Source organism: Schistosoma mansoni, chromosome W (assembly GCF_000237925.1).
Source record: "Schistosoma mansoni strain Puerto Rico chromosome W, complete genome".
NCBI classification, from domain to species: domain Eukaryota; kingdom Metazoa; phylum Platyhelminthes; class Trematoda; order Strigeidida; family Schistosomatidae; genus Schistosoma; species Schistosoma mansoni.
The window spans coordinates 20,969,219-20,996,210 of NC_031502.1; the positions used below are offsets into that span (position 1 = coordinate 20,969,219).

The following is a 26,992-nucleotide window of genomic DNA, read 5'->3' on the forward strand; positions in this document are numbered from 1 at the left end:
TGAAAGCGTGAGTCAATTGAAGCTAGACCACCATGGTAAACCACTAAACACTGGACGGCCGTTTTGTCTTATTATGGGACTTCTCAGCAGTGTGCATCCACGATCCCGCACTCGCGAGATTCGAACCCAGGACCTACCAGTTTTGCGCCAGAGCACATAACCGATAGACCACTGAGCTGGGCGGCATCCAACGGTGTTAACGTCTAACTTCAACTAATCCACGAAGTTGAGCAACCGTTCACCAAATGTCAGGAGTCCCATAATAGGACGAAACGGTCATCCAGTGCTTCCAGGTGTTCCATGTTGGTCTAGCTTCAATTGACTCACGCTTTCAATTATGAAAATACTAAATCTCCACAAAACCCCTCCTGATAAGTATATGTATGTATTTATATATCAATAATCATTAGTAACTTTGTGACTTTCGACTTGATTTATCTTATCTTGTGAAGTATCACTCTTAAAGCTTTGCTTTATGTCTACGCAACATTTAGTTAGTTAGGGTAATTCAAGTGAATTTTTCATTGTGATACAATTACATACCTTTCAAAAATGATATGTTCCTAGTTTTGTATAGGAATGATAAGTCTTGCTGACTGAACGCTATACTCGGATCCTAAGCTAGTCTCTTAACCTCCAGGCTAGAACTACACAGCGACTTGAACACGAGAGAAAAGGCACAAAATATACGAGAAGCACTTTACTCCAAAGGTTCATTTATGTATAGAAAATATAGAGTTTTTATAGTATTTTAGAGGTCTTTAAGTTTTCCTGAAAATTCTGGAATGCTACTAAACATAGTAGAAGTGTAGTAATCAGCCAATCAGAAACTCTAAATATGACTTTTCACTTTTGTGATGTTTCTAGCAAACCTTCTAGTCAAACGCTGATTGGATAGAATGCTTCTTAATGTTTCCAGAGCTTATCATGTCTATTGCGAAGAATTTTCAGGATCACCTCAACAGGAAAATATCGTCTACTTCTTGTTCAAACGCCTATATATCATAAGTTATAGAAACTAACACTAGAAATCAAACAACAATGAATCATTCAATATCAGTTCACCTTAAAATTGAAGAAAAGTGAACATACTACTAAATTCATTTAGTATTGTTTGTTTTAATCTTCCCATCGATGTGTTAGGACTGGAACTGGTCAGTCTCTAATTGACATATGTGCATACTGTGCCGTATTGCCTCGACATAGCCTTAATTCACAAGCATGGTAAGCAAAGATGACGAGTCCCAAATAGGACGAAATGCACGTCCTGGATTCTACTGCTAGCCACTATCCATCTTTGCTTACCATGAACATACTACTGATTAAACTACTGAATTATAGACTTAATAATGGAATATAACAGTTACTAGTTTGAATAACCCATAACCTTTTGTTCATAACATGACATAGTTTGAATTATTATTCCTTTTATTTTTAGATTAAGTCCTCCAACTTCTACTGTTGAATCCGTTTATGTTTCAAGTTCTTCACCGGATACAGGAAAACAAAATAGTGGAATAATGAAAACTAGATCAAATTCTCAAACATCACCAACACGTCGTCGACGTGAATCCAGTTCAAATAATCCAAGTCCGTCTAAAACTCAAGTTGGTCAACATTAATAAATTTGTAGTACAAAATTTAATGTAAAAAATTCATAATCATTTATAACAGGAATTTATGTCATCTAGAGAAACATTGAAGTTAGGTAGTGTTGGACAGTTCCTATTCATCAAACTGTTTTAATAGTTTAATTGATCACCACGATTTTCCAAGTTAAATCCTGGAGTGAATATCACCTCTGGGATGCAGGTACATTCAACTGACGAGTCTCAAACAGGACGAAACGCTCGTCGAACCGGATTTCACTGCTTTCCACTATCCATCTTTCCTTAACTTGATTGCGACTTCAGGCAATATCGAGGCAATCCGTACATGATGGTCAAATACCAACAGATAATACAAAATAAATTCGATTCTATATGAACTACTGATGTGTCTCATAGGAAATTCATGACTATTAGGATTTAATCGTACTAGAAGCGAGACAGTTATCGTTGGTGACAACGCTCGATTATTAATCCATAATAAAGGTTTGTTGAATTTTAGCTTGTGAACAAATGGATTCCAATTCAATGGTTAAAAAGTTATTATGTTGTAATTTCAACTCAGTATGGAGTTGTTTTTCGATAGTTGGAGGCAGTCAATAAGAAACTCTCAACTTAAGTTTCGTGCTAGCTGACACTTATCAGTAATCCTAAAGAAGCAGATTGACCCCGATGAAGGTTTATGTCGTTTTTATTTGGAAGGGGTTTTGTGCAGATTTCAGTTTTTTTTTCATAGTTGAAAACATGAGTCAATTGAAGCTAGACCACAATGGATAACCAGGAAGCACTGGATGGCCGTTTCGTCCTATTACGGGACTTCTCAGCAGTGCGCATCCACGATCCCTCACTGGCGGGATTCGAACCCAGGACCAACCAGTCTCGCGCCAGAGCACTTAACCGATAGACCACTGAGCTGGTCGGTATCCAAAGGTGTTAATGTCTAACTTCAACCAATCCACGATGTTTGAGCAACCGTTTACCAATTGTCTTCAGTGAGTTGTTATCTCACAATAGACGTGGTTGAACTCCACTGGTCACTGCTTCCCACTAGAACTCCAGGATATGTATCTTGAAGTCAGTCACTAGTAAGCATATGATTATAATCAGAAGGGGTTTTGTGGAGGTTTCAGTATTTTTCACAAGTGAAATCATGAATCAATTGAAGCTAGACCATCATGGAAAACCTGAAAGCACTGCTTGACGGCCCTTTCGTCCTATTATGGGACTCCTCAGCAGTGCTAGTGATTAAAATGAGTAATCTAATCTTTTCACACTAGTTAATAGTATATAGCCTACAGAACGTATTCTTTTTATATCTTTTCTAGAAAAGGGGTTCACGTGAAGATATACTAAAGAAAGGTAGGTTGCAAAAAGTAAACTACTTATAAAGATATAATCAGTAGTAATGTAAATAGTCAAACATCTAAGAATTTATGGATGCTATTGTTAACATAATATTTTTGAAGATGTTTTAAATAGTCTAGTACATTGTGATTTATCCCATTAAAATAAATCATTTCCATCTCCGACTGAGAAGCTGATTTTATTAGTTATTAAAATGAATAAACTTGTGTTATGGAAGAATATTGCTTTTGGAATTCATTGAAATGAGTCTACAGACGATATCCTTGGTTCGAATCCCGCGAACGGGATGGTGGATGCGCACTGCTGAGGAGTTCAATACTGGGACGAAACGGCCGTCCGATCTTTCCAGGTCTTCTGTGGAAGTCTAGCTTACATTGACTCATGAATTCAACTATTAGAAAACAGAGTACTTAAGAATTTGATCACATTATCAACTCATTTTTGGAACTAATCTTCAGCATCCTCAGGTAGTGAGTCTATTATTCTACAACATATAGTATTTATTGTTACATTAGCTAGAATGAAAATGTTTAATCCATTAGAGTTTATTATCCTTGAAGGATCCTAGTGATGACTAATCAGAATGGACTTGGATATTCTTTGGTCGTTTGCTCATTGAGTAACAGGATTTTGAACAAGTTCGATAAAGGATCTACTGTGGATCATGTAGACTTGAAGATGTTTTTCTTAATCTGGTGATCTTTTGTGATTATTCTGTAACAGAAAAAGGTGAACTGTCAGCAACACATTTCAACGTGAAGACATTTTTCATAAAAAGTCTGTCACGAGTAAATTTATATTAATCCAATCTAAATTGGCCTTAAGGTAAATTTCGTTATCGTTGGTTTGATGGGTCGTTGACATTCAACGAACAAAGTAAACTTCATCACCGTAGTTGACAGTATGAACCGATATAATTTACGCAACCACTAAAAGTTCGAAAGTGTTGAGCAGGTGTTCAATTCCAGTAAGAATCTCTTCAGCATTGGAGGTTCATGACCTTGCCAGATATTGAACCTATAAACTTAAAGTCTGTAGATCCTAGATTTCTTAGTATACATGTAAATACTCCTATTCTCATTGGTTACTTAAGGTCACCAAATCGCCCAAATACAGTACTCGTTTCCAGCATTATTGACTACACTGTTAGCTAATTGAATTATGAGTTTATTCATGTTTTTGCATTATCATTCAATTCTTTTAAATTAGAAAAATCTACTTCAGGGATCACGAATAAATCAAAAGAAGTTAAAGGACAGAACAAAACTCCAGAAACAAGTGGAAGTAGTCAATTAAATTCTAGTTCACGTACAACCAACTCATTACATATGAAATCATCCGGTGAAGATATTATGCCTGAAATACCAATAAAGAGTATTTCTGTAACTAATCCTAAAGAAACATGGATTGATATAAAAGATTTCTGTGAAATATTCAAGTAAGTCATTGTCTATGATGAAGTATCTGTTCAAATGTTCTTAGATAATAAACATGAAACGATTTGAAAATAGAATGAAAACATTGATTAAGGCAATATTGAGGGAATCTGCAGAGGATGCACATATGCCAACAAGAAATTTATCAGTTACAGTCCTAAACAACAATGGGAAGATACATGTAAACTGCACCAAGTGAATTTAAACTTCACTCCATTGCACAAGCCGGTGGCTATCAGGACTCAGTAGCTAATTGGATGACACGATGGCGTTTGAAGCCAAAGGTACTGGGTTCGAGTCCCAGAGTGAACATCAACAAGTCTGAGATGCAGGTGCATCCAGCTGACGAGTCCCAAATAGGATAAAACGTGCGTCCTTGATTCCACTGCTAGCCGCTATCCATCTTTGCTTAGGATGAATAACTGTTATATTGTGTGGCTCGCCTATTAGAGAGCAGTGATTTGTCGATCGGACCAGTGATACACAAAAGCCATATGAGCAGTCTTGAGTACTTATCAGTCCTGCTATCTGCCTAGCCCAGCCAGTTAAGTCCAGAACATCAATAACTGCCTCTGCAATATGAATCATTATTCTCAAACATACTGGGGTTATATACCAACTAAACAGACCACATCGTACCATAAATTAGGAAACAACATTTGTACAAGATTTGGTCAAATGTGGCTGTGAACAGTAATTAGTGGACTAGGGATAACTTAAGAATGGTAAATCGTATAATAATAGTCTTGTAGGTCGAAGTAAAACTTATAATAAAAGGAACATGAATATGAATATTTAAGTTACTTAGCAATTATACATTAGGAAATATATGTATCATATTGGTCCATAAATAGTTCTCGAAAGTTACCATTCATAATTCTCATCGGGATATGAATCACACTGTCAACTCCACCTGTGTCTCCTACGGGGGCTACTGCAGGTCCCAATTCCGGGTAAAGGAGGAGTGTTGGGGATGGAATTAGCAACCCCATCCCGTAGAAAACCAACTCGCTAAAAAATCGCTAACCAGAAAAAATGATTCAAACCATTTAAACTCTGCCCTGGGAGTAGAAAGAATAATTATGACGTTTCATGATGAAAGCCGAGTTCCTTCGGAAGTCATGAGGCCGATGCACCAGCTTTTAATAGCAACTTCATTAAAAGATGCCTATATTTGCAAATAACATCTGAATCTCTATTACCATGTTATATTTCATGTTTATTTGTTTTTCCGAATCCATTCAGGACAGTGGACATTTATCATAAGCCGAATACATATTCAATTGTGAAAACATATTCCAACATAAAAGTAAGTTTAGCTTTACATAATTAAGTAATCGAATGTATAATATAAATTTTCATCACTTTCTATATTGATACAAATCTGACCCATGGAGCAATGATGTAAGTGCACACACAAGAGAAATCTTGGTCTCCTTGGATAGTACTATTCAAGCTAGACCATCATGGAAAACCTATAAGCAATGGACAACCGTTTTGTCTCATTATGGGGCTCCTCAGCAGTGAGCATCCACGATCCCGCACTCACGAAATTCGAACCCAGGACCTACCAGTCTCGCCCGAGCGCTTAACCACTAGACCACTTAGCCGGCATCCGATGGTGTTAATGATTTCTAACTTCAACTAATACACGAAATTGAGCAACCATTCACCAATGTCTTCAGTGAGTTAATATCTCCCATCAGACTTGGTTGAACTCCACTGATTACTGCTTCTGACTAGAACTCCAGAAAATACCTAATGGAGCCAGTCACTAGTGAGCATATGATGAAACATTATATGAATTAATGATAAAACATCGAATCAGTTACATGTTCTAACAGACTGATAGGTTCACGGTTCGATTCTCGCGAGGCGGGATCATGAATGTGCACTTCTGAGGAGTCCCACAATAGGACGAGACGGTCGTCCAGTGTTTCTAGGTTTTCCATGGCGGTCTAACTTCAATCGGCTGGTGATCTCAACTAGTAAAGTTACTAAAATCTCCACAAAACCCCCTTCTGATTATATAAAATAATATTTTTTAATTTATTTCAGCCATCTAACCAATCAAAAGTCCATTATTTATTTTGTGATAGTATTCAACCATGTGAGATTATTATACAATTATCAGTTATTTATCAATGGCCAATACCTATTGCAAAACGTTTAACTCCAACTACTTATTCACGTGGTTTAACTTGTATGCCTGAAACAGATGATGTAGTAACAATGCCAACAAATGAACGTAGTAGCATACATTTCTTACCGGTAACTACCACATCAGGTATGTGTAAATTTTGTTTGAATTAGATTTATAACTATGTAAACATACATACTTACTTACTTACTTACGCCTGTTACCCCTCGTCGAGGAGCATAGGCCGCTCACCAGCATTCCCTATTTAACTCTGTCCTGAGCCTTCCTTTCCAGTTCTTTTCAGTTAACATTCATCCTTTTCATATCTGCTTCTTTTACCCGGCGTAATGTGTTCTTTAGCCTTCCTCTTTTCCTATTCCCTTCCGGATTCCAAGCTAGAGATTGCCTTGTAATGCACATTGGTGATTTCCTTAATGTATGTAAACATGTATGTGTGCAAACATAAGGATAAAAAAATAAAATAATATTATAGTGATGACCAGTGTTGCAGCAGCCTCAGAAGCAATAGGTCTCAATATACACAAAGGGAAAAACAAGATTCTCCAATACAATACAGCATGCATCAATCGAATTACACTTCACGGAGAAGCTTTGGAGGATGTGAAAATCTTTACATATCTGGTCATATCAGCATCAATGATGAACACGGTGGATCTGGTGCAGATATGAAGACGCGGATCGGCTAAACAAGACCAGCATATCTACGATTGAAGAACATATGGAACTCAAAACAACTGTCAACCAACACCAAAGTCAGAATTTTCAATACAAATATGAAGGCAGTTCTACTATATGGGGTGGAAACGTGGAGAACTACAAAAGCCACCATCCAGAAGATGCAAGTGTTTATTAACAGTTTGCAAAATACTTCGGATCCACTGGCCAGACACTCTCAACAACAACCTACTGTGGGATAGAACAAACTAGATTCCATCTAGAGGAGGAAGAAATTAGGAAGAAGTGGTAGAAGTGGATAGGACACAGATTTTGGAAAGCACCCATGTGAATCATAAGGCAATCCCTCATATGGAATCCTGAGGGCCAGAGGAGAAGAGGAAGACGAAAGAATACATTTTTTCGAAAAATGTAAACAGATATGAGAAGAATGAACAACAACTAAATAGAACTAGAAAGGAAGGCTCATGACAGAGTGTGTTGGAGAGTGCTGATCGGCTGCCTATGAGTTGTGAGATACTGATGTGGGTGATTGATAAAAAGAAATTTTGATCTGTTTCAGTCTTTTGAAATCATCAAAGTAGTTTTTATTCGATGAATTTCTAAAACGTGTTTTGCCTCAAACTCTAACCTGAACTAAGGAATGAAAAACTAATTGATTTATTTGTTGTGTACTAGTTACATTAAAAGGAATGATCATTTGCTATTACTTCATATACTTCCATGTTAACATGACATTTCTGTTACCGGTGATTCGAGTTTCGACTACCGTACAGATATATATTCTATCAAATGAATGATCTTACTACAAAAAATTAAGATTAATGTATGATAACATGTGAAACGATTGACACAGATGAATGAAAAGAATTAGAAATGACAAAGGTTATCAATAACAGCTGTCTCTCCCCCTCCTCTCTCTCTCTCTTTCGGAGGTCGTTTGGTGTTAGAAACAAAAAACATAAGGGGTGGATGATGCATTAATTAAGTAAGGTTCAGAAACAGTTGGGTTACGTAATACCTGGAGAGGATTTGAAGAGTTTACATAAGTGAGGAGTATTGAGGGAATGGAAATGTATAAGTGAAGGGGTGGTTTTAATGTATAGAAAATAAGAATTCGATAAAGGAAGACCATATAACCAAATGAACATTAACAAAACAAAGATATTAACTAAAATAATTTACCAGGGTAGTTATATGTTTATTACTGTCTCCTTTTGGATACATAAATCAGGTTTGAGATTTTTTCATCACTATCGCTTCAGCAAACCGAAGAGACGCCGTGTTTCTTTGTCTGCTAATAAGTTTGAAGGCTTGAGGAATGTCAATGGTGTGTTCACTGTCAAGTAAATGCCAAGCTATTGCATTGTTCACAGCTGTTGATTCTCTCAGTCTCAAGTTGTTTAGAAAATGTTCAGAAATGCTCATATGTACTGACTAAATTACGACATTTAAATCAGTGAATACAAAATTAGTGATCTATAGGTAACATACCCACTAAGAGGTTTGATATTTCTAAATTTTTTCTGATGAAATAGAAATCTTGAACTCAAATAAAAGATCCTGGTCTTGGGTTCGAATCCCGCGAGGCGAGGTCGTGAACGTGCACTGCTGAGGAGTCCCAAAATAGGACGAAACGATCGTTTAGTGCTTCCAGGTTTTCCATGGTGGTCTAGCTTTAATTGACTCATGATCTTAACTACATAAAATTACTAAAATCTCCACAAAACCCCCTTGTGATCATGATCATATGCTCACTAGTGACTGGCCCCATGAGGTAATTCCTGGAGTTCTAGTGAGAAGTCGTGGCCAGTGTAGCTAATCCATGTCAGGTAGAGACAGGTATCTACCACAGTACAGAGGAAGTTGTTCGCGCAATTCCGTGGATTGGTTGAGGTTAGACATTAACACCGCTAGGTGCCGGCCCAGTGATCTATCGGTTAAGTGCTCTGGAGCGAGGCTGGTAGGTCCTGGGTTCGAATCTCGCTCGCGAGGCGGGATCGTGGATGCGCACTGCTGAGGAGTCCCACAATTGGACGAAACGGCCGTCCAATGCTTCCAGGTTTTTCCCGGTGGTCTAGCTTCAATTAACTCATGATCTTAACTATATAAAAGATCTATTTAATGCTCCATAGCGTCAAATGATGCCACAAGAGTTATAGATTCATGACGAACACTAATTGATTTATCTTCATATTCAAATGTTGTAACATATTGAAATATCTTCTATTAAATCAATTTTCTTTTTTAGCTTCATTTGTTAGAGATGATAATTCGCATTCACAAAATAATTCACCTGATGACTTACAATCTACAACTTGTGGTATCAATCCATCAGTACAGACATCCTCCTCAACATCCTCATCATCATCATCATCTACTCCTCCATCATCTCTTTTAATTGAAACATATCATTGGAATAAATCAATACAAGGTGATCCAATTAAATATGTTGAAACTACAGGAAGTAGTTCTATATCATTATTATTACCATTTAGTCGTTATTGTTATAAATTATTAATTACAGCACCATTAGGTTATGTTATTACTATACTTGGACGTATACGTTCATCAATCATCAATACAAAGTACAATTCCTTCATGAAAGGTATTCATCAATCATCCATGAATGTAATGTTAGATGATTATGATTATATATTATTAAATGGTATAACAACATATCCATTATTAATAAGATATTATGCAAATCAATTGATCAGTTGTATGGTTAGTATTGGACAAGCATTAGAAGTATTAGTACATTTAACTGAAACCTATGAACAACATATACATGAGTCCCTAGTAACTACTACTACTACTCATAGTAACAATAATAATAATGGTACTATAATAAACAATTCAGAATTGAATGAATTAGAATTCAAAGAGAAGTTGACAAGCGCTATCAAAAATTTCAATGATAAACATGAAGAACTTAAACAATTCTTATCTATATGGCCTAATCAAAAAGTAAGAAATTTCTTTAAAATTGTGATTTTAATATTTTATATTTAGTTGAAATCATGAGTAAGACCATCATGGAAAAGAACCTGGAAGCATTGGATGACCGTTTCGTCATATCGTGGGACTCCTCAGTGGCAGTGCGCATCCACGATCCCACCTCACGAGATTTGAACCCAAGAACCTATCAGTTTCGCGCGTGAATGCTTAACCTATAGGCCACTGAGCCGGACGGCATCCAGAGGTGTTAATGTCTAACTTCAACTAATCCACGAAATTGAGCAACCATTCACCATTGTCTTCAGTGAGTTGATATCTCCCAACAGACCTGGTTAAACTCCACTGATTACTGGTTCTCACTAAAACCCCTGGAAATATCTCTTGAATTCAGTCACTAGTGAGCTTATGTTGATTAATATCAAAAGGGGTTTTTGTGGATATTATAGTGATTTTAATAGTTGAGATCATCAATCAATTGAAGCTCGACCATCATGGAAACCTTGGAAGCACTGGACGACCGTTTCATCCTATTGTGGGGCTCCTCAGCAGTGTGCATGTTGAATATATCTGTTTCCTTTTTGATTTATTTATAATATTAGAATAGGAGTTTGTAAAGATTGATGTATGTTTAAAGTTAAATTCATCAATTGATCTATGATAGAACATCATTGAAAATCTGGAGGTACTGAATGGCCGTTTTGCTCTAATATGGGATTTCTCAACATTGAGGATCCATGATGCCGCACCAAATGGACTCAAACCCAGGATTTTTGGTATTATGCACGGATGCTTTAACCTTTAGACCACTGAGCTGGAATCCAATGGTGTTAATGTTTAATTTCAATTGATCAACTTGAACAGGTTGACTAATTCAATACTTTGAGTTTAATTTTGTTTCAATTCATTATTGACTTAACAGAAAGATAGTGAGATAGTAACTCACTGAAGACAATGGTAGGTGTGCCGCTCAATTTGATGGATCGGTTGAAGTTAGACATTAACACTGTTGGATACCGGCCGGCTCAGTGGTCTAGAGGTTAAGCGCTCGCGCGAGAGACTGGTAGGTTCTGAGTTCGAATCTCGTGAGGTGGGATCGTGGATGCGCACAGCTGAGGACTCCCACAATAGGACGAGACGGCCGTCCAGTTTTTCCAAGTTTTGCATGATGGTCTATCTTCAGTGTATGTACATACTACTCATTTAGGTAACTGATGTTTAAGTTTTGCTAATTACGGTTTCTTAGTCATTTACTAGTCTTCTCGCTCATACAGCTGATCCAGAAAGTGAACAGGATGTGTAGTTATCTGAACTGCACTATTTATAACATAATCTGTGATCCAGTTTTGAAGATCTATAAACTGTAATTTCCATTAGATTTCTCCGTAAATTGTCAGTTGAAGGTAGTTTATATCACGGCTTATTACTAGCTAGACAACTATTGAAAATGAAGGAACACTAGTTAGATATTTTGTCGGAACATTTTAGTATATAGCCCGACGATCTTGGAGTAACACAATCTCCAATAGATTTAGGGATATTTAGTTTGATCCCTAGTGGTTTGTTGATGTCTGCTTCATATGAATTCCAAACTAGGACAAAGTAGATGTTCAGAACTACTTGGTACTCAATGATTTGTCTACTGAATCCAGTTCATGATATAAACTAATTTCAAGTTAAATGACTTTCACAAACTTCATTCTAAGGATCATAATTATGAGATGGTGGAGAAGATTTGTAGCTCAGATAGGTGTCGTTAGAAGGACGATGAAAGCTCCACGACCAAACCATCCAGTTCAGAGAACAAACCTACATTAAGATCATAATTATGTTTAACTAAAATATTATAATTCTGAGTATTCTATGGTTTTCTATTTAGATAATTAAACCAACTTTATTGTCAATCCTGCAACGTTTAACTGAAAATTCTGGAACATCAGATATGAATTATGCTTGGTGTATATTACAAAAAGATTTTATTACAATCAATCCATTTCGAGTAACCTATGGTCATGGTAATGTAATGAAATAATTGTTCTTTTACTTACTTACTTACTTACTTACGCCTGTTACTCCCAATGGAGCCGCCGACCAGCATTCTGGTTAGCGTTTGCTTAGCGAGTTGGTTTTCTACGGGATGGGGTCGCTAACCCCATGCCCAACTCTCCTCCTTTACCCGGGCTTGGGACCGGCAGTAACCCCCGGAGGAGCTACAGGCGGAGTTCTTGTTCTTTTTGGTTTATTGAAATTCACTAGATAGTACTAGATAGTTATTTTAAAGATCTCTTCATTAATATCTATCACAATCTGTTATGTCTCGTAGGTTTAACTCTTTATTCGGATCCTAGCTATTCGGATAACCCCAGGCTAGCACTACTCAGCGACCAGAGAGAAGACACGAGTATCAGAGAAGCACTTTACTACAAGGTTCACTATGTACAGAAAAATAGGGATTTTATAGTAATTAAAAGACCTTGAGATACCATAGTAACAGTATGTTAACAGCCAATCAGGACCTTGTTATTTTAGTAGCATTTTAGTAGCATAGCTTCTAACTAATCGCTGATTGGTTGGTCTCTTTATGAGCCTCTCTAGAGTTTATTGTAAGCCGACCTAACACCTCCCCTTTTTTTGAAGATTCGAATATTAGATTCTGATTTTAAAAAAATTATCTGTAGGTTGAAATTCTCCAACATTTCCTCCCCCACGAAATAATGTTGGATCTTCATATCTCCAATTTACAATTAATATGACTTTATTTAGAACACATTTCTCGTATTGAATGCAGAATCTACTAGAAATAAATAGATGATGATGAACGATATTTGATTTTAGGTTATCGGAATTCGGATTTTCTGAAATATCTCCATCAAATTCATTAAGATTTTCATTAGAGGATATTAGATAACTAGGAGAATCGGCATCTAATAAAACTGTATCAGATTTTTGATCACCATCTGATTCGACCGGCTTATTTTTCTCATCTTTATACGAAATTTCATCAGAATTATGGGCATCATTACGCGAACCCATATTATAAACTTCTGTCTCCCCATGATTACGAATCACATTTGGCACAATTTGGTTAACTGTATTGTTCCAGTTATTTTCTGGACATGCGTTCTTCCAGTTTTCTTGGCCAATATCACGCAAACTGTAGTTCTGTTCTGACGTAAGTTTGTCGTCAGAGATGGGCGGACTTATTGGTGTTTCATCTGATTCTGGACTAAGGGGGTTGTCTGCGGAACCTTCTTTTTCTTGCTCATCTGATACTGTCACAGTTTCATGTGCATTAGGCAAGATATTGTCTTGCTCTGAACCGGCCAACTTACCAATTTTGCATTTTCCATCAGATATAAAGGGAATTGAACCCTCAACTTGGCGTTCTTCTGGGACGGCCATTTTAGCACCATTATTGAAAAACTTGTCCAAGACTGTTTCAATTAGTTGCTGCTGGAAGGCTAGCATCTGTTGTTGCCGGTGCTCTAAGATTATCAGCGCCTGTTCTAAAGAAATCGTCATTTTTTTCTGCTGATAATAATAATAACTCCGAAAATTCACCGGCAATTATTACAGCTTGTTTGATTCCCAAATCACGTCTCGTTTGCTGTATTTCTTTTTGCTAGAATCCTCGACGACAAATGTTGTGTTTTTTTGTGTACCAAAAACCCCGACAACAATTGTTTTTTTTTTGCCGAAATCCCCGTCGCCACTGTTATGTCTCGTAGGTTTAACTCTTTATTCGGATCCTAGCTATTCGGATAACCCCAGGCTAGCACTACTCAGCGACCAGAGAGAAGACACGAGTATCAGAGAAGCACTTTACTACAAGGTTCACTATGTACAGAAAAATAGGGATTTTATAGTAATTAAAAGACCTTGAGATACCATAGTAACAGTATGTTAACAGCCAATCAGGACCTTGTTATTTTAGTAGCATTTTAGTAGCATAGCTTCTAACTAATCGCTGATTGGTTGGTCTCTTTATGAGCCTCTCTAGAGTTTATTGTAAGCCGACCTAACACAATCATAATCATTTGTTGTTGAATTATCTGAGCTAGTAGATTAGTCGTGGAAGTTCTATTCTTGTTTTACATGAAGTACTCACTGATGTTCTCCAAAATGACAATAAGAGTTCTTCGGTTGGATCATTTACCTCAGAGGACTCAGCGATGAGAAAAGTATCCACATAAACTGTAGATCTTCTTCATCATTTCGAAAATAATTATGTTCTTACTGGCGGCCAAACTTGAGATAGATTTCTGAAGCTCTAGTTATAATCCATGATCTATGGAGTTCAATGTTGTTGAAAGTGAGATAGATAACAACGATGGTAAAGGTTGTGAAGGTACTGACTTTAAATGGGTTTGGAGGTCGTAGGTGTTTACTACTGGGAAATCTCATAAGAGGTTGAAATAACTTTTAATTATTGCTTGATTTTAGAATGACTGGCAATGAAATGTGATTTTACTTATTCAACATGAAGCTTAAGAGATATAGATTGACGGTTAAGAGTTTGTTGTTTTCTTACAATAAAAATGGGGTATTTATATAAAAGCAAATTATTGGTGAGCACTAAAATTACTATCCCATACACACGAACAAATGCAGACGAAGAAAACTAGTGTAGCAGAAGCCTCTTTATGAGTAGGCATCAATATAATTACTTCATTACGCTTCTAACCCCTCGTGGAGGAGCGTAGGCCGCCCACCAGCACTCTCCATTCAACACTGTGCTGGGCAGGCCTCAACATACAAAAGGGAAAAAGCAACATTCTCAAATATATTACGGAGAATACCAACCCGATCACACTTGATGGAGAAGTTCTGGGAGGGTTGGGATCTTCCACATACCCGAGAAACATCATCAATGAAGAAGAAGGATAAGACGCAGACGTAAAGGCAAGGATTGGCAAATCAAGAACCGCATTTCTACAATTGGAGAACATATGGAACCCAAAACAACTGTCAACCAATATCAAAGTCTCAATCTTCAATACGAACGTCAAGATAGTTATACTATACGGAGCTGAAATGTGGAGAACTACTGCAATCATCATCAAGAAGGTACAAGTATTTATCAACAATTGTCTACTAAAGATACTAAATGTCCGCTGACTGGATACCATCAACAACAGCCTACTGTGGGAGGGAACAAACCAGATTCCATCTGAAGTGGAGATTATGAAGAGACGTTTGAAGTAGATAGGACACATATTGGGTAAGTCATCAAACTGCATCATGAGGCAAGCACTAACTTGGAATCCTGAAGGCAAGGGGAAAAGAGGAAGGCCCGAGAACACAATACATCGGGAATCGTAGGCTGACATGAAAAGGATGAATAGGAACTGGAAAGGATTGTCCAGTACAAGGTTGAATGGTGGGTGATTCATTAATTAAATGTAGTTCAAGAGACCGATAAGATAAATTATATGATAACTTTGGATAGAAAGATCCTTGTGTGCAGCCTATGTTCCTCGACAAGTGGTAACCGGCGTAAGCAAGTGAAATAACTTTCTTTCCAAATATTCCTTTTTCTTAGTCGAAGTAGATAATACTATGGAGTTCAAAAAGAAATACAATGAAATGGTTATGTAATCTTTTCAGATTTTAATGACTATTTAGAAAATATGACAGAAACATAAAATCACTTGATATTGCTTGTTTGAATCTTCCCATAGATGTTTAGGACTGAAACTGATCAGTCACTAATTGGCATATGTGCATACTGTGCGTATTGCCTCGATATAGCCTAAATTCACAGGCATGGTAAACAATGATGGATAGTGGCTAGAAGTGGAATCCAGTTTGGCGCGCGTTTCGTCCTATTTGGTACTCGTCAGCTGGATGTTCCTACACCTCAAAGTTGATGTTCACTCTGAGACTCGAACCCAGTACTGTTCACTTCAAACATCATCGTGTTATCCACTCAGCTACTGAGTCCTGATAGTCACTTGCTTGTGCAATAGGGTGAAGTTTAAATTCATTTAGTACTGTTTTGTTTGAATCTTCCCATTGATGTTTAGGACGAAATGCGCATCCTGGATTCCACTGCTATCCACTATCCATCTATGACAGAAATATAGTTTACATTCATAGGAATTATATCCAGAAAAATCAATTCATTTTCATAGAAGACTTTTTTTAAAAATCATTCTTTTTCAGAAACCGTTTCCAATCCCCCTCCTGTGTCTATAACAAAACAAAAATCAAAAGTACTTAGTTCACGTAAGTATCAGATAGATTTGAACTGAAATAGATCATATTTCTATATAAGTTATTGTTCATAAAGCCTATAATTAAACTCTTGTTATGATCTAGTGGACGAGAACCGGTGCTTTCAACATGGTATGGTTTTCGTTCGATTACACGGTATTGTTAAACTGAATGAAGGACTCCGTAGACGCCCAACTTCGAGATCAATAGGCTGGACTCCTTAAGGATCGATCATGTACAGACCAAATCGCAACACTACGGATCATAATGGAACAATCATTTGAATGGAATTCATCACTCTACATCAACTTCATTGACTACTAGAAAGCATCTGATAGTGTGGACAGGACAACACAATGGAGGCTTCTTCGACACTTCGGTGTGCCTGAGAAGATATTCAATATCATACGGAATTCCTATGATGGATTAAACTGGAAAATTGTGCATGGAGGACAACTCGCTGACTCGTTTTAGGTAAAGACCCTTTCTCTTTCTCCTGGTGATCGACTGCATCGTAAAGACGTAAACATATGGATGGACGCACGAGATATAATGGACAGCTAGGATGCAGCTGGACGATTCAGACTTCGCAGTTGATATGGCTGTTCTATCACACATGCAACAACAAATGCAGTAGAAGGCAACTAGTGTAGAAGCGGCCTCAGCAGAAGTAGGTTTCAACATACAAAAAAGGAAAAGCAACACTCTTCGATACAACTCAACATGCACCAATCAAATTACGCTTGACGGAGAAACTTTTGAGGATGTAAAAACTTTTACATATCTGGTCATATCAGCATCATTGACGAACACGGTGGATCTGATGCAGATGTGAAGACGCGGATCGGCAAAGCAAGAGCAGCATATTTACAACTAAAGAACATCTGAAACTCAAAACAATTGTCAACCAACACCAATATCAGAATTTCCAATACAAATGTGAAGACAGTTCTACTATATGGGATGGAAACGTGGAGAACTATGAAAGCCATCATTTAGAAGAACCAAGCATTTATTAACAGTTGTCTATGCAAAATACTTCAGATCCGTTCACCAGATACTATCAGCAACATTCTACTGTGGGAGAGAACAAACCAGATCCCAGTGGACGAAGAAATCAGGAAGAAGCTTTGGAAGTGGATAGGGCACACATTGAGGAAAGCATCCAACTGAGTCACAAGGCGATCCCTCGCATGGATTCCTGAAGTCCAAAGGAGAAGATGAAGACGAAAGAACACATTCCTTCGAGAAATGGAAACAGATATGAGAAGAATGAACAACAACTGAATAGAACTAGAAAGGAACGTTGAGGACAGAATGTGTTGGAGAATTCTGGTCGACTGCTTATGCTTTAACATACACAAAGGGAAAAGCAAGATTCTCCGATACAACACAGAATGGATCAATCGAATCACAATTGAAGGTTTTTTTCTAGATACCATAAAGATTTTCCAAATATTATTAATTTTCATCACTTTTCGAAATTCTTTCTATCAGTAAATTATAAATGTTAAGAAATTTAAAACTCAGAAGGTGTTTATTGAACACTTTTAGTCGGTATCTTTTTAAATAGTTACTAGTATAATGTGTACTACTTATACGGACAGATATAAGTAGTATGTATCAGGAATTGAAAGTAGAATTCTTACGGACAGGAGAGGAAAATGAAAAGAAGATAAGACAAAAATCAATCAGAACTATAAACAAAGATGAAAGGACTATGAAATTCTCAGGAAGATGATTAAATGGTCTATTCGCTGCATTGCCTTTATATTTTACAAATACAGTGTATGGTTTTTTACAACACAATAAGCTAACTTTGCCTACCCAAGTCTTCATTCATTGTACAGGTACGAAGCTTATTGTTTCTACCCGATATTTAGTGAGGATATTTGGTAAATTGGTTGTAAATTGTAACACATCGTACTTCCTATGAGATAATCCCCAAAAAGTGTCCATGGATTCAGTCTTTGAGATTATTATTTACCTCAGAAAACACTTGTAATCCTTAGAAAATTCTGAATTGGATGGGTTATTACCGTTATCATTATATGATTTCAGTTATAACATTACTATCTGAAAGAATGAACATCCTTTTCATTTCCAATTCTACCGGTCAAATCTTTTATCTAAGTGATACTTACTTACGCCTGTTACCCTACGTGGAGGAGCATAAGCCGCCCACCAATCCTTTCCAGTTCGTTCCAGTTAACATTCATTCTTTTCATATCTGCTTCTATTTTCCGACGTAATATATTCTTTGTCCTTCCTCTTTTCCGCTTCCTTAAATATGTGTTTAAAGCCTCCAGCTAATAACCACCACTCACAAATTTAACAACTTTTACAATGATTGAAATAATGTATCATTTTGAACGTTCAGTTTTAGGGCTTTGTAATTAATCCATTCACATTCAGTTTCAGATTTGTACACTTCATAGACATCACTGTGAACTCGTATGTCATAGTTGAAAAAGACTGCATCATTCTTACCTTCAAGTTGTAATTCCCCTTTTGATAGGATCCTAGATATCATTGGTCGGTTACCTCTTTTAATATGCTATTTTGTGACGTTTCCCAAGGACATATTTATGCTGTATATATACGCTTGTGCTTGTTGTTGTTCGTGCTTTTGGATGTTTGTGGAATATAATTTCCCATATCTGAACCTAAACTTCTCTCTCTAGTTAACGGAGCTGGGATGTATTAGAATAATTTAGCTGTCTTGTGATTGTGTCTCTGAGTCTTTGTTCCGTTCATTGATTTAGGTGATCTCGACATATTTTCAAACATAGTAGATTCATAACTGAGAAACAGATTTGTTAGTGTTTTACTAAATTACATTAGATTAAGAATGAACGTAATATATAAATGAATCAATTGGAATAGAAACAATAGTGGAGTGAAGTTATAGTGGTGATCTACTACTACTACCACTACTACTACTACTACTACTACTACTACCACTACTACTGTGGTGTGGTCTACTTATATCCATATAAGTAGTATATGGTGTTGGTCAGACATAGAATGTATTTTGGCAGAAGACCGATGAGGAAAGAACTGAAACGAAGCGCAATCGTTTGGGAAATGCATGAGCAATGGAATTAGAGAAGAAACAGTGAAGATTGAAGCTATTGGTTGTTAATTTGCAAATTAACTGTTCATCTCTTGGTTATCAGAATTTACTGAGATAGTCTGTAATCTTTGCTTAAATACATTCGATTGTCCCCAGTCGTGTTCTGTTCACTACACTACTACTACTACTACTACCACTACTTACTTACTTACTTACTTACGCCTGTTACTCCCAATGGAGCATAGGCCGCCGACCAGCATTCTCCAACCCACTCTGTCCTGGGCCTTCTTTTCTAGTTCTTTCCAGTTCTTGTTCATTCTTCTCATGTCTGTCTCTATTTCTCGGCGTAATGTGTTCTTTGGTCTTCCTCTTCTCCTTCGACCTTCAGGATTCCATGTGAGGGCTTGTCTTGTGACACAATTGGGTGATTTCCTCAAAGTGTGCCCAATCCACTTCCAGCGCTTCTTCCTGATTTCTTCCTCCGCTGGAATCTGGTTTGTTGTCTCCCACAGAAACTTGTTGCTGATAGTGTCTGGCCATCGGATCCGAAGTATCTTGCGTAGACAGCTGTTAATAAACACTTGTATCTTCTGGATAATGGCTTTCGTAGTTCTCCACGTCTCTGCCCCATACAGAAGAACTGTCTTGACATTTGTATTGAAAATTCTAACCTTGGTGTTGGTTGACAATTGTTTTGAGCTCCAGATGTTTTTCAGCTGTAGGTATGCTGCTCTTGCTTTGCCGATCCGCGTCTTCACATCTGCATCAGATCTACCGTGTTCATCAATGATGCTGCCCAGATATGTAAAGATTTCCACATCCTCCAAAGCTTCTCCGTCAAGTGTAATTGGATTGGTGCATATTGTATTGTATCGGAGAGTCTTGCTTTTCCCTTTGTTTATATTGAGACCTACTGCTGCTGAGGCTGCTGCTACACTGGTCGTTTTCTCCTGCATTTGTTGTTGCGTTTGTGATAGAAGAGCCAGATCATCCGCGAAGTCTAAATCGTCAAGCTGCATCCTGCCTGTCCACTATATCCTGTGCATTCCTCCAGATGTTGACGTCTTCATGATCCAGTCGATCACCAGGAGAAAGAGAAAGGGTGAGAGTAGGCAACCTTGCCTAACACCGGTCTTTATCTCGAACGAGTCGGTGAGTTGTCCTCCGTGGACGATTTGGCAGTTTAGTCCATCATAGGAGTTCCGTATGATGTTGACTATCTTCTCAGGCACGCCGTAGTGTCGAAGAAGCTTCCATAGTGTCGTCCTGTCCACGCTATCAAATGCCTTCTCGTAGTCGATGAAGTTGATGTAGAGTGATGAATTCCATTCGATTGATTGTTCCACAATGATACGTAGAGTTGCGATTTGATCTGTGCACGATCTATCCTTACGAAATCCAGCTTGTTGATCTCGAAGTTGAGCGTCCACGGAATCCTTCATCCTGTTTAACAATACTCTGTTGAAGACTTTTCCTGGTATTGAGAGGAGAGTGATGCCCCTGTAGTTGTCGCACTTGCTCAGATCGCCTTTCTTTGGTATCTTGATGAGAAGTCCTTCTTTCCAGTCTGTTGGTACATGTTCTTCGTCCCAAATCTTACTGAAGAGGATGTGGAGTATCTTGGCAGTTGCTGTTACATTTGCTTTCAGTGCCTCTGCCGGGATGTTGTCTGGTCCCGCTGTTTTGCCACTCTTGATTTGTCTAATGGCCATGCTGATCTCTTCAATTGTTGGTGGGCCAATATCGATTGGGAGGTCTGTGGGTGCTGCTTCGATGTTGGGTGGGTTCAGTGGAGCTGGTCGATTCAAGAGTTCCTTGAAGTGTTCTACCCACCTGTTTCGTTGTTCTTCAATATCGTTGATTACTTTGCCTTCCTTGTTTTTCACTGGTCTTTCTGGTTGACGGTAATTTCCAGCAAGTTTCTTTGTTGTATCATACAGTTGTCTCATGTTTCCCTCTCTTGCAGCCTTTTCCGCTGTCATCGCTAAATCTTCCACATATTTACGTTTGTCGGTCCTGATGCTCCTCTTCACTTGCTTGTTTGCCTCTGTGTATTCGGCTTGTGCCTTGGCTTTTTCTGCTCTTGTTCGGCTGATATTGATTGCTGCCTTCTTGTTCCTTCTTTCTTCAATCTTATCCAGTGTACCAACAGTGATCCATTCCTTGTGATGGTGCTTCTTTTGGCCCAGAACCTCCTGACATGTTGAAACGATTGCCTCCTTGATACCTTTCCAGCTGCTCTCTATGGTGGTTCCCTCTCCATTGAGTAGGGAATGAAAGGCCTCGAACCTGTTGCTGAGGGCTATGTTAAATTCGTTGAGTTTGTCAGCATCTCGAAGAAAGGGCGTGTTAAACTTTTGTGATGTTGTCCGCGCCATTGTCCAGTGCTTCTTGAGTTTTAGTTTCATCTTGGCGACCAGCAAATGGTGATCGGATGCTATATCAGCTTCTCTTCTGGTTCTCACATCCTCCATCGTCCTCCTGAACTTTTTGTTGATGCAGACATGGTCGATTTGATTTTGTGTAGTGTGATCCGGTGAAATCCAAGTGGCTTTGTGTATGTTTTTGTGTGGGAATATGGTGCCACCTATGACCAGTTTATTGAAGGCACATAGGTTTGCAAATCTCTCACCGTTTTCGTTCCTTCCTCCCATTCCATGTTGTCCCATGACGTCTTCGTATCCAGTGTTGTCCTTTCCAACCTTGGCATTGAAATCTCCCATCAGAATGGTCAGGTCCTTGGTTGGGCACTTCTCGAAGATTGACTGCAGCCTATCGTAGAATTGGTTTTTAGCGTCTTCATCGTAGTCGTTGGTCGGCGCATAGCATTGGATGATGTTCATTGTAATGCCCTCTCTCTTTGTTTTGAAGGAGGCTTTGATGATCCTCGGTCCATGAGATTCCCATCCTATAAGTGCATTTTGTGCTTTTCTAGACAGCATCAGTGCCACTCCTTGTGTATGTGGGGCATTTTCTTCTTCATGACCGGAGTATAACAGAAGTTCTCCTGAAGACAGTCGTTGTTGTCCAACCTGCGTCCAATGTGTTTCGCTGATTCCAAGCACTTCCAGGTTGTATTTCCTCATTTCCGCAGAAATTTGGAAGACTCTGCCGGTCTCCCACATTGTCCGGACATTCCATGTACCTATAAAAATTGTCGCTCTGGTTGTAAGAAGGTGCATCGGCCTCATGACTTCCGAAGGAACTCGGCTTTCATCATGAGACGTCATTTTTCCTTCTACTCCCAGGGCAGAGTTTGAATGGTTTGAATGATTTTTTCTGGTTAGCGTTTTTTAGCGAGTTGATTTTCTACGGGATGGGGTCGCTAACCCCATGCCCAACCCTCCTCCTTTACCCGGGCTTGGGACCGGCAGTAGCCCCTGGAGGAGCTACAGGCGGAGTTACTACCACTACTACTGCTAACTAATACTACTCACAGTAATATTATTATTATATCTATCAATTTTTCTTTTTAATAGGTGGAGAGAAAGCTAATCAATCAGTTAAAATGTGAGTTGATTTTCGTGTTTTGTATAAAATCAGTGCAATGAAAAAAAAAGTGTTCCCTCTTTGATAAGTGAATGAATGAAGTTGATATGATTCTTTGTTTATGATAAGTCTTGCTAACTGAACGTTATAGTCGGATGCTAAGCTAGTCTCGTAACCCCCAAGCTAGAACTACACAGCAGCTTGAACACGGTAGAAAACGTGTAATATATGCGAAAAGCACTTTACCTATACACTTTATCACTATGATAACTATAAAATTGAGTCCATCGGCGCTGTTGTAACTGGATAGCAAACTATTAAATATGGGGAGTTGTCGGTGTTATGTACGTATCAACTTTGTTGAGTCCAAAGACTTACTGCCTCCACTTGATAATCCGGAACCATTGCAGTTCTCTGATCCACTACAATTTCACGACGCAAAGTGAAAACATGAAAGACTGAAAATTAACTGACTCTTTTCAAAAACCCGTCTCCAAACAAATCTTAAAATCACATCATCTTTAGACTATAATACAATCAGAAGGGGTTTTGTGGATATTGTAGTGATTTTATGGTTGAATTCATGAGTCGATTGAAGCTAGACCACCATGGGAAACCTGGAAGCACTGGACGACCGTTTCGTCCTATTACGGGACTCCTCAGCAGTGTACATCCACGGTCCCACCTCACGAGATTCGAACCCAGAACCTATCAGTCTCTCGCGCGAGTTTTTAACCTCGAGACCACTGAGCTGGCCGGCATCCAACGGTGTTAATGTCTAACTTTAACCGACCCATGAAATTGAGCGACACATCCACCATTGTGTTCAGTGAGTTACTATCTTCCAAGAGACCCTGTCACTGGTTCTCACTAGAACTCTAGGAAGTACCTCTTGAAGTCGTCCAGTGCTTGTAGGTTTTCAATTGTGGTCTAGCTTCGATTGACTCATGAATCCAACTATATAATACAATCACTTAGTTACTAAATTTATAATACATAAGGGCGGAGGTAAATACAGTTACCGTAGAAACACATACAATAAATGTAGTTTACCTGAGTTATTACAGGGAATAAAATTGTCACAATAAACTAGAGTTCACACTTGTCATATAGAACAAGGTTTATACTGAATTGATACGATAAACATGGTTACCTCAAATGTAGTTCACACTCTGACCAAAGTTCCTAATGAATTGATAAAAAAATATTGTTATCAGAAGGGGTTTTGTGGAGATTTAGTATTTTCATAGTTGAAGGCGTGAGTCAGTTGAAGCTAGACCACCAGGGAAAACTGGTAGGTCCTGGGTTCGAATCTCGCGAGGCTACGTCGTGGGTGCGCACTGCCACTGAGGAGTCCCACAATAGGACGAAACAGCCTTCCAGTGCTTCCAAGTTTTCCCTGGTGGTCCAACTTCAATGGACTCACGCTTTGAACTATGCGGAAAATATTGCCCTAACTAACTTCATCTTCTTATCATCCCCTTCTTATCAAGTACATATATTACTTATATGACCATATGACCTATAAGTTTAACACTATTACTTATGATTAATCACATAGTATTCTCTTGTTTTAGTCCAAACTTTGATTGTATGAGAACTGACTTGATCTACTGATCAAAGATCTTGAATTTATGTTTGATAACATAACTCTACTCATCCACTAACAGTTTATATTGAACAAAATAACTTAGTGAGGCTGTAATTTATAGACAACCTTTGAGTAACGCTAAATTGACTTTGAGAGTGTCCACCTAATAACTAGGACCAAATAAGGGTTATAAATTAATTATGAAGGTTAGGGACCGACTTCAGCTATAATGCCCAAACTCTATTTAACCAAATGGATGAATGAATTCTGAGCTAAAAGCAAAGACCTGTTATCTTATATCTGATTGGTTTGTAGATCATCAACATTGATGATCTATGTCGAATGATTAGAGGCCTACTCGAGTTAGACGGGAACAGTGTAACGAACAAGCTAACTTCGAAGTCACACTTCGCGATTAGCACCTTACGTGGATTGCACCATCGGTGTATCTGAAGACTGTACAACACAAAGGACGTTATTACAGGAATATATTAATTAAAGTCGATACAAGCGAAAGTAGAACCACTACCGCATAGGCTAGTCCATAGCGTATGATTAACTAATGCGCGTTGATTATCCTTGACCTTGACGGAGATCGCTGATCTATTCGATATTTAATGACCCAACTGCCGGATGATTTGACTAGGGTTCAACCACATTTCACTGGCCCTACAAGTTCATCAATCAATTATAATCTCATCAATAACTCTTCTTTTTATGTTTACAGTAATCCAATCGAAGAAACAATTATAAGTCGTTGGAATCAACCAATTGATCCGGATATATTAGTTGCTATAGTACGTATACAATCATTATTTCGTGGTTATCGTATACGAAATGCAACTCGTTTAAATCAACCAAATTATATGATAGAAACTTTATTATCTATTATCCATTCTCATAATAAGTCAAATATCAATCAACATACTACTACCAATACTACTACTATAGACAATCGGTTTCTACATAAAGTATCTTTATTAAGAATTAAACGTTTATCTATTGGTTGGATGAATTGTTTAAATCTATTACAACAAGGTCAAATTCAATTTGAAGCGGGAAATCAAATAATTGAAAAATTAATTCTTACCAATAATGATGATTCTGATCTACAAAGTAAATTTTATAAAGATTTGAATTCCTATTTAAGTATTAAAGAATATTCTGGTAACTATTCAGAAATTCCATCACCTTATTTAATGCATCATACAGGAGAATCTCAATTCACCAATATGGATGAATCATTTCATAAAGATTGGATCCATTTATTATTTAGGGATTGTATTTATTCATCAACAATGTTAAAGAATGAAGTAATGATTAATGAAGAAGAAGTAAAATATTCATTTCGTTTAAAAACGACTGTATCAAATAGTTACATTCTATTGATAAATAATGATAATGGTAAGTTTGAGTAAACTACTTATATAAGTAGTATATAGTTATCTTATGTAAATAGTTTGATTGGTTAATTGATCACTGGATACCGGCTCAGTGATCTAGTGGTTAAGCGATGATAGGTCCTGGGTTCGAATCTCGCGAAGCGGCATCGTGGATACGCACCACTGAGGAGTCCCATAATAGGACGAAACGTCCGTCCAATGCTCCCAGGTTATCCATGTTAGTCTAGCTTCAATTGATGGATCTATTTAAGTAGCTCGTATGATAGAAGAATGTTAACATTGAGTCACCTAGCCTTATCTAGTTTTTTAGTAATTCTGACATCAGTCAGTCAGTCAGCTACAATGTGGAATCAGGTAAATATGCATCGGTTCAAGTTGCCATACCTTATTAGCTCAACAAGATGAACACCGAATACATAAAAGTAGTTAATTTAATGGTGGTTATATATAAAAGAAAGGTTGTATATGAGGATATATTACAGGAAGAAAGAAACAGATGAATTAATTTTAATCTTATAGTCTAAGGGAAGACAGGGAGTGTATACACCTACGCCATTGTGATCGATTCTTAGCCATGTCACTAGGGTCTCCAACCATTGGTTAAGATAGTCACGCGGACCCCAACCAAGTAGTCTGCATCTATCAACATGGTTCAGACTAGAGTTTAGTGACTTCAAGCACTGATGCCACGTTTTGGTTTAGCCGCCCCTAATTCTCTTCCAAACATCACCAGTACTAGTCAGCATGGCTCAACCACCTCAGTCGATGAAGATTCATGACCTCATCAACTGATTTACCATCATTCCCTAATACTCTGGCGTCTAACCTTTATTACTTAACCGGTGATTCCAGCAGATGCGAGCAATATTTCTAAGACATCTGTGGTCAAATAGTGATAACTTACGAGTATCTTCTACTCTTAATGGCCATGTTTCACAGCCGTAAAGTAGAACAGAGCAAACTGCTGTGCAATATGTGAATATAAGTAACCTACACTACAGTAGTACATCTAATA

At 37.9% G+C, this 26,992-nt stretch overlaps 1 protein-coding gene across 1 annotated transcript in view; it reads left to right on the forward strand.

Moving 5' to 3' along the window:
* Smp_130640 (hypothetical protein flj40251 (C02 family)) overlaps positions 1–26,992 on the forward strand; it is a gene marked incomplete at both ends in the record, with an annotated part of 83,958 nt that overhangs the window by 44,865 nt on the left and 12,101 nt on the right. Inside the window, 10 exons of the mRNA XM_018788939.1 lie at positions 1,439–1,607; positions 2,933–2,966; positions 4,182–4,410; positions 6,508–6,695; positions 9,679–9,971; positions 12,082–12,217; positions 16,368–16,430; positions 22,974–23,004; positions 25,302–25,579; positions 25,613–25,978. Coding sequence (XP_018654432.1) covers positions 1,439–1,607; positions 2,933–2,966; positions 4,182–4,410; positions 6,508–6,695; positions 9,679–9,971; positions 12,082–12,217; positions 16,368–16,430; positions 22,974–23,004; positions 25,302–25,579; positions 25,613–25,978 — 1,787 coding nt within the window. The remainder of the gene's footprint in view (positions 1–1,438; positions 1,608–2,932; positions 2,967–4,181; positions 4,411–6,507; positions 6,696–9,678; positions 9,972–12,081; positions 12,218–16,367; positions 16,431–22,973; positions 23,005–25,301; positions 25,580–25,612; positions 25,979–26,992) is intronic.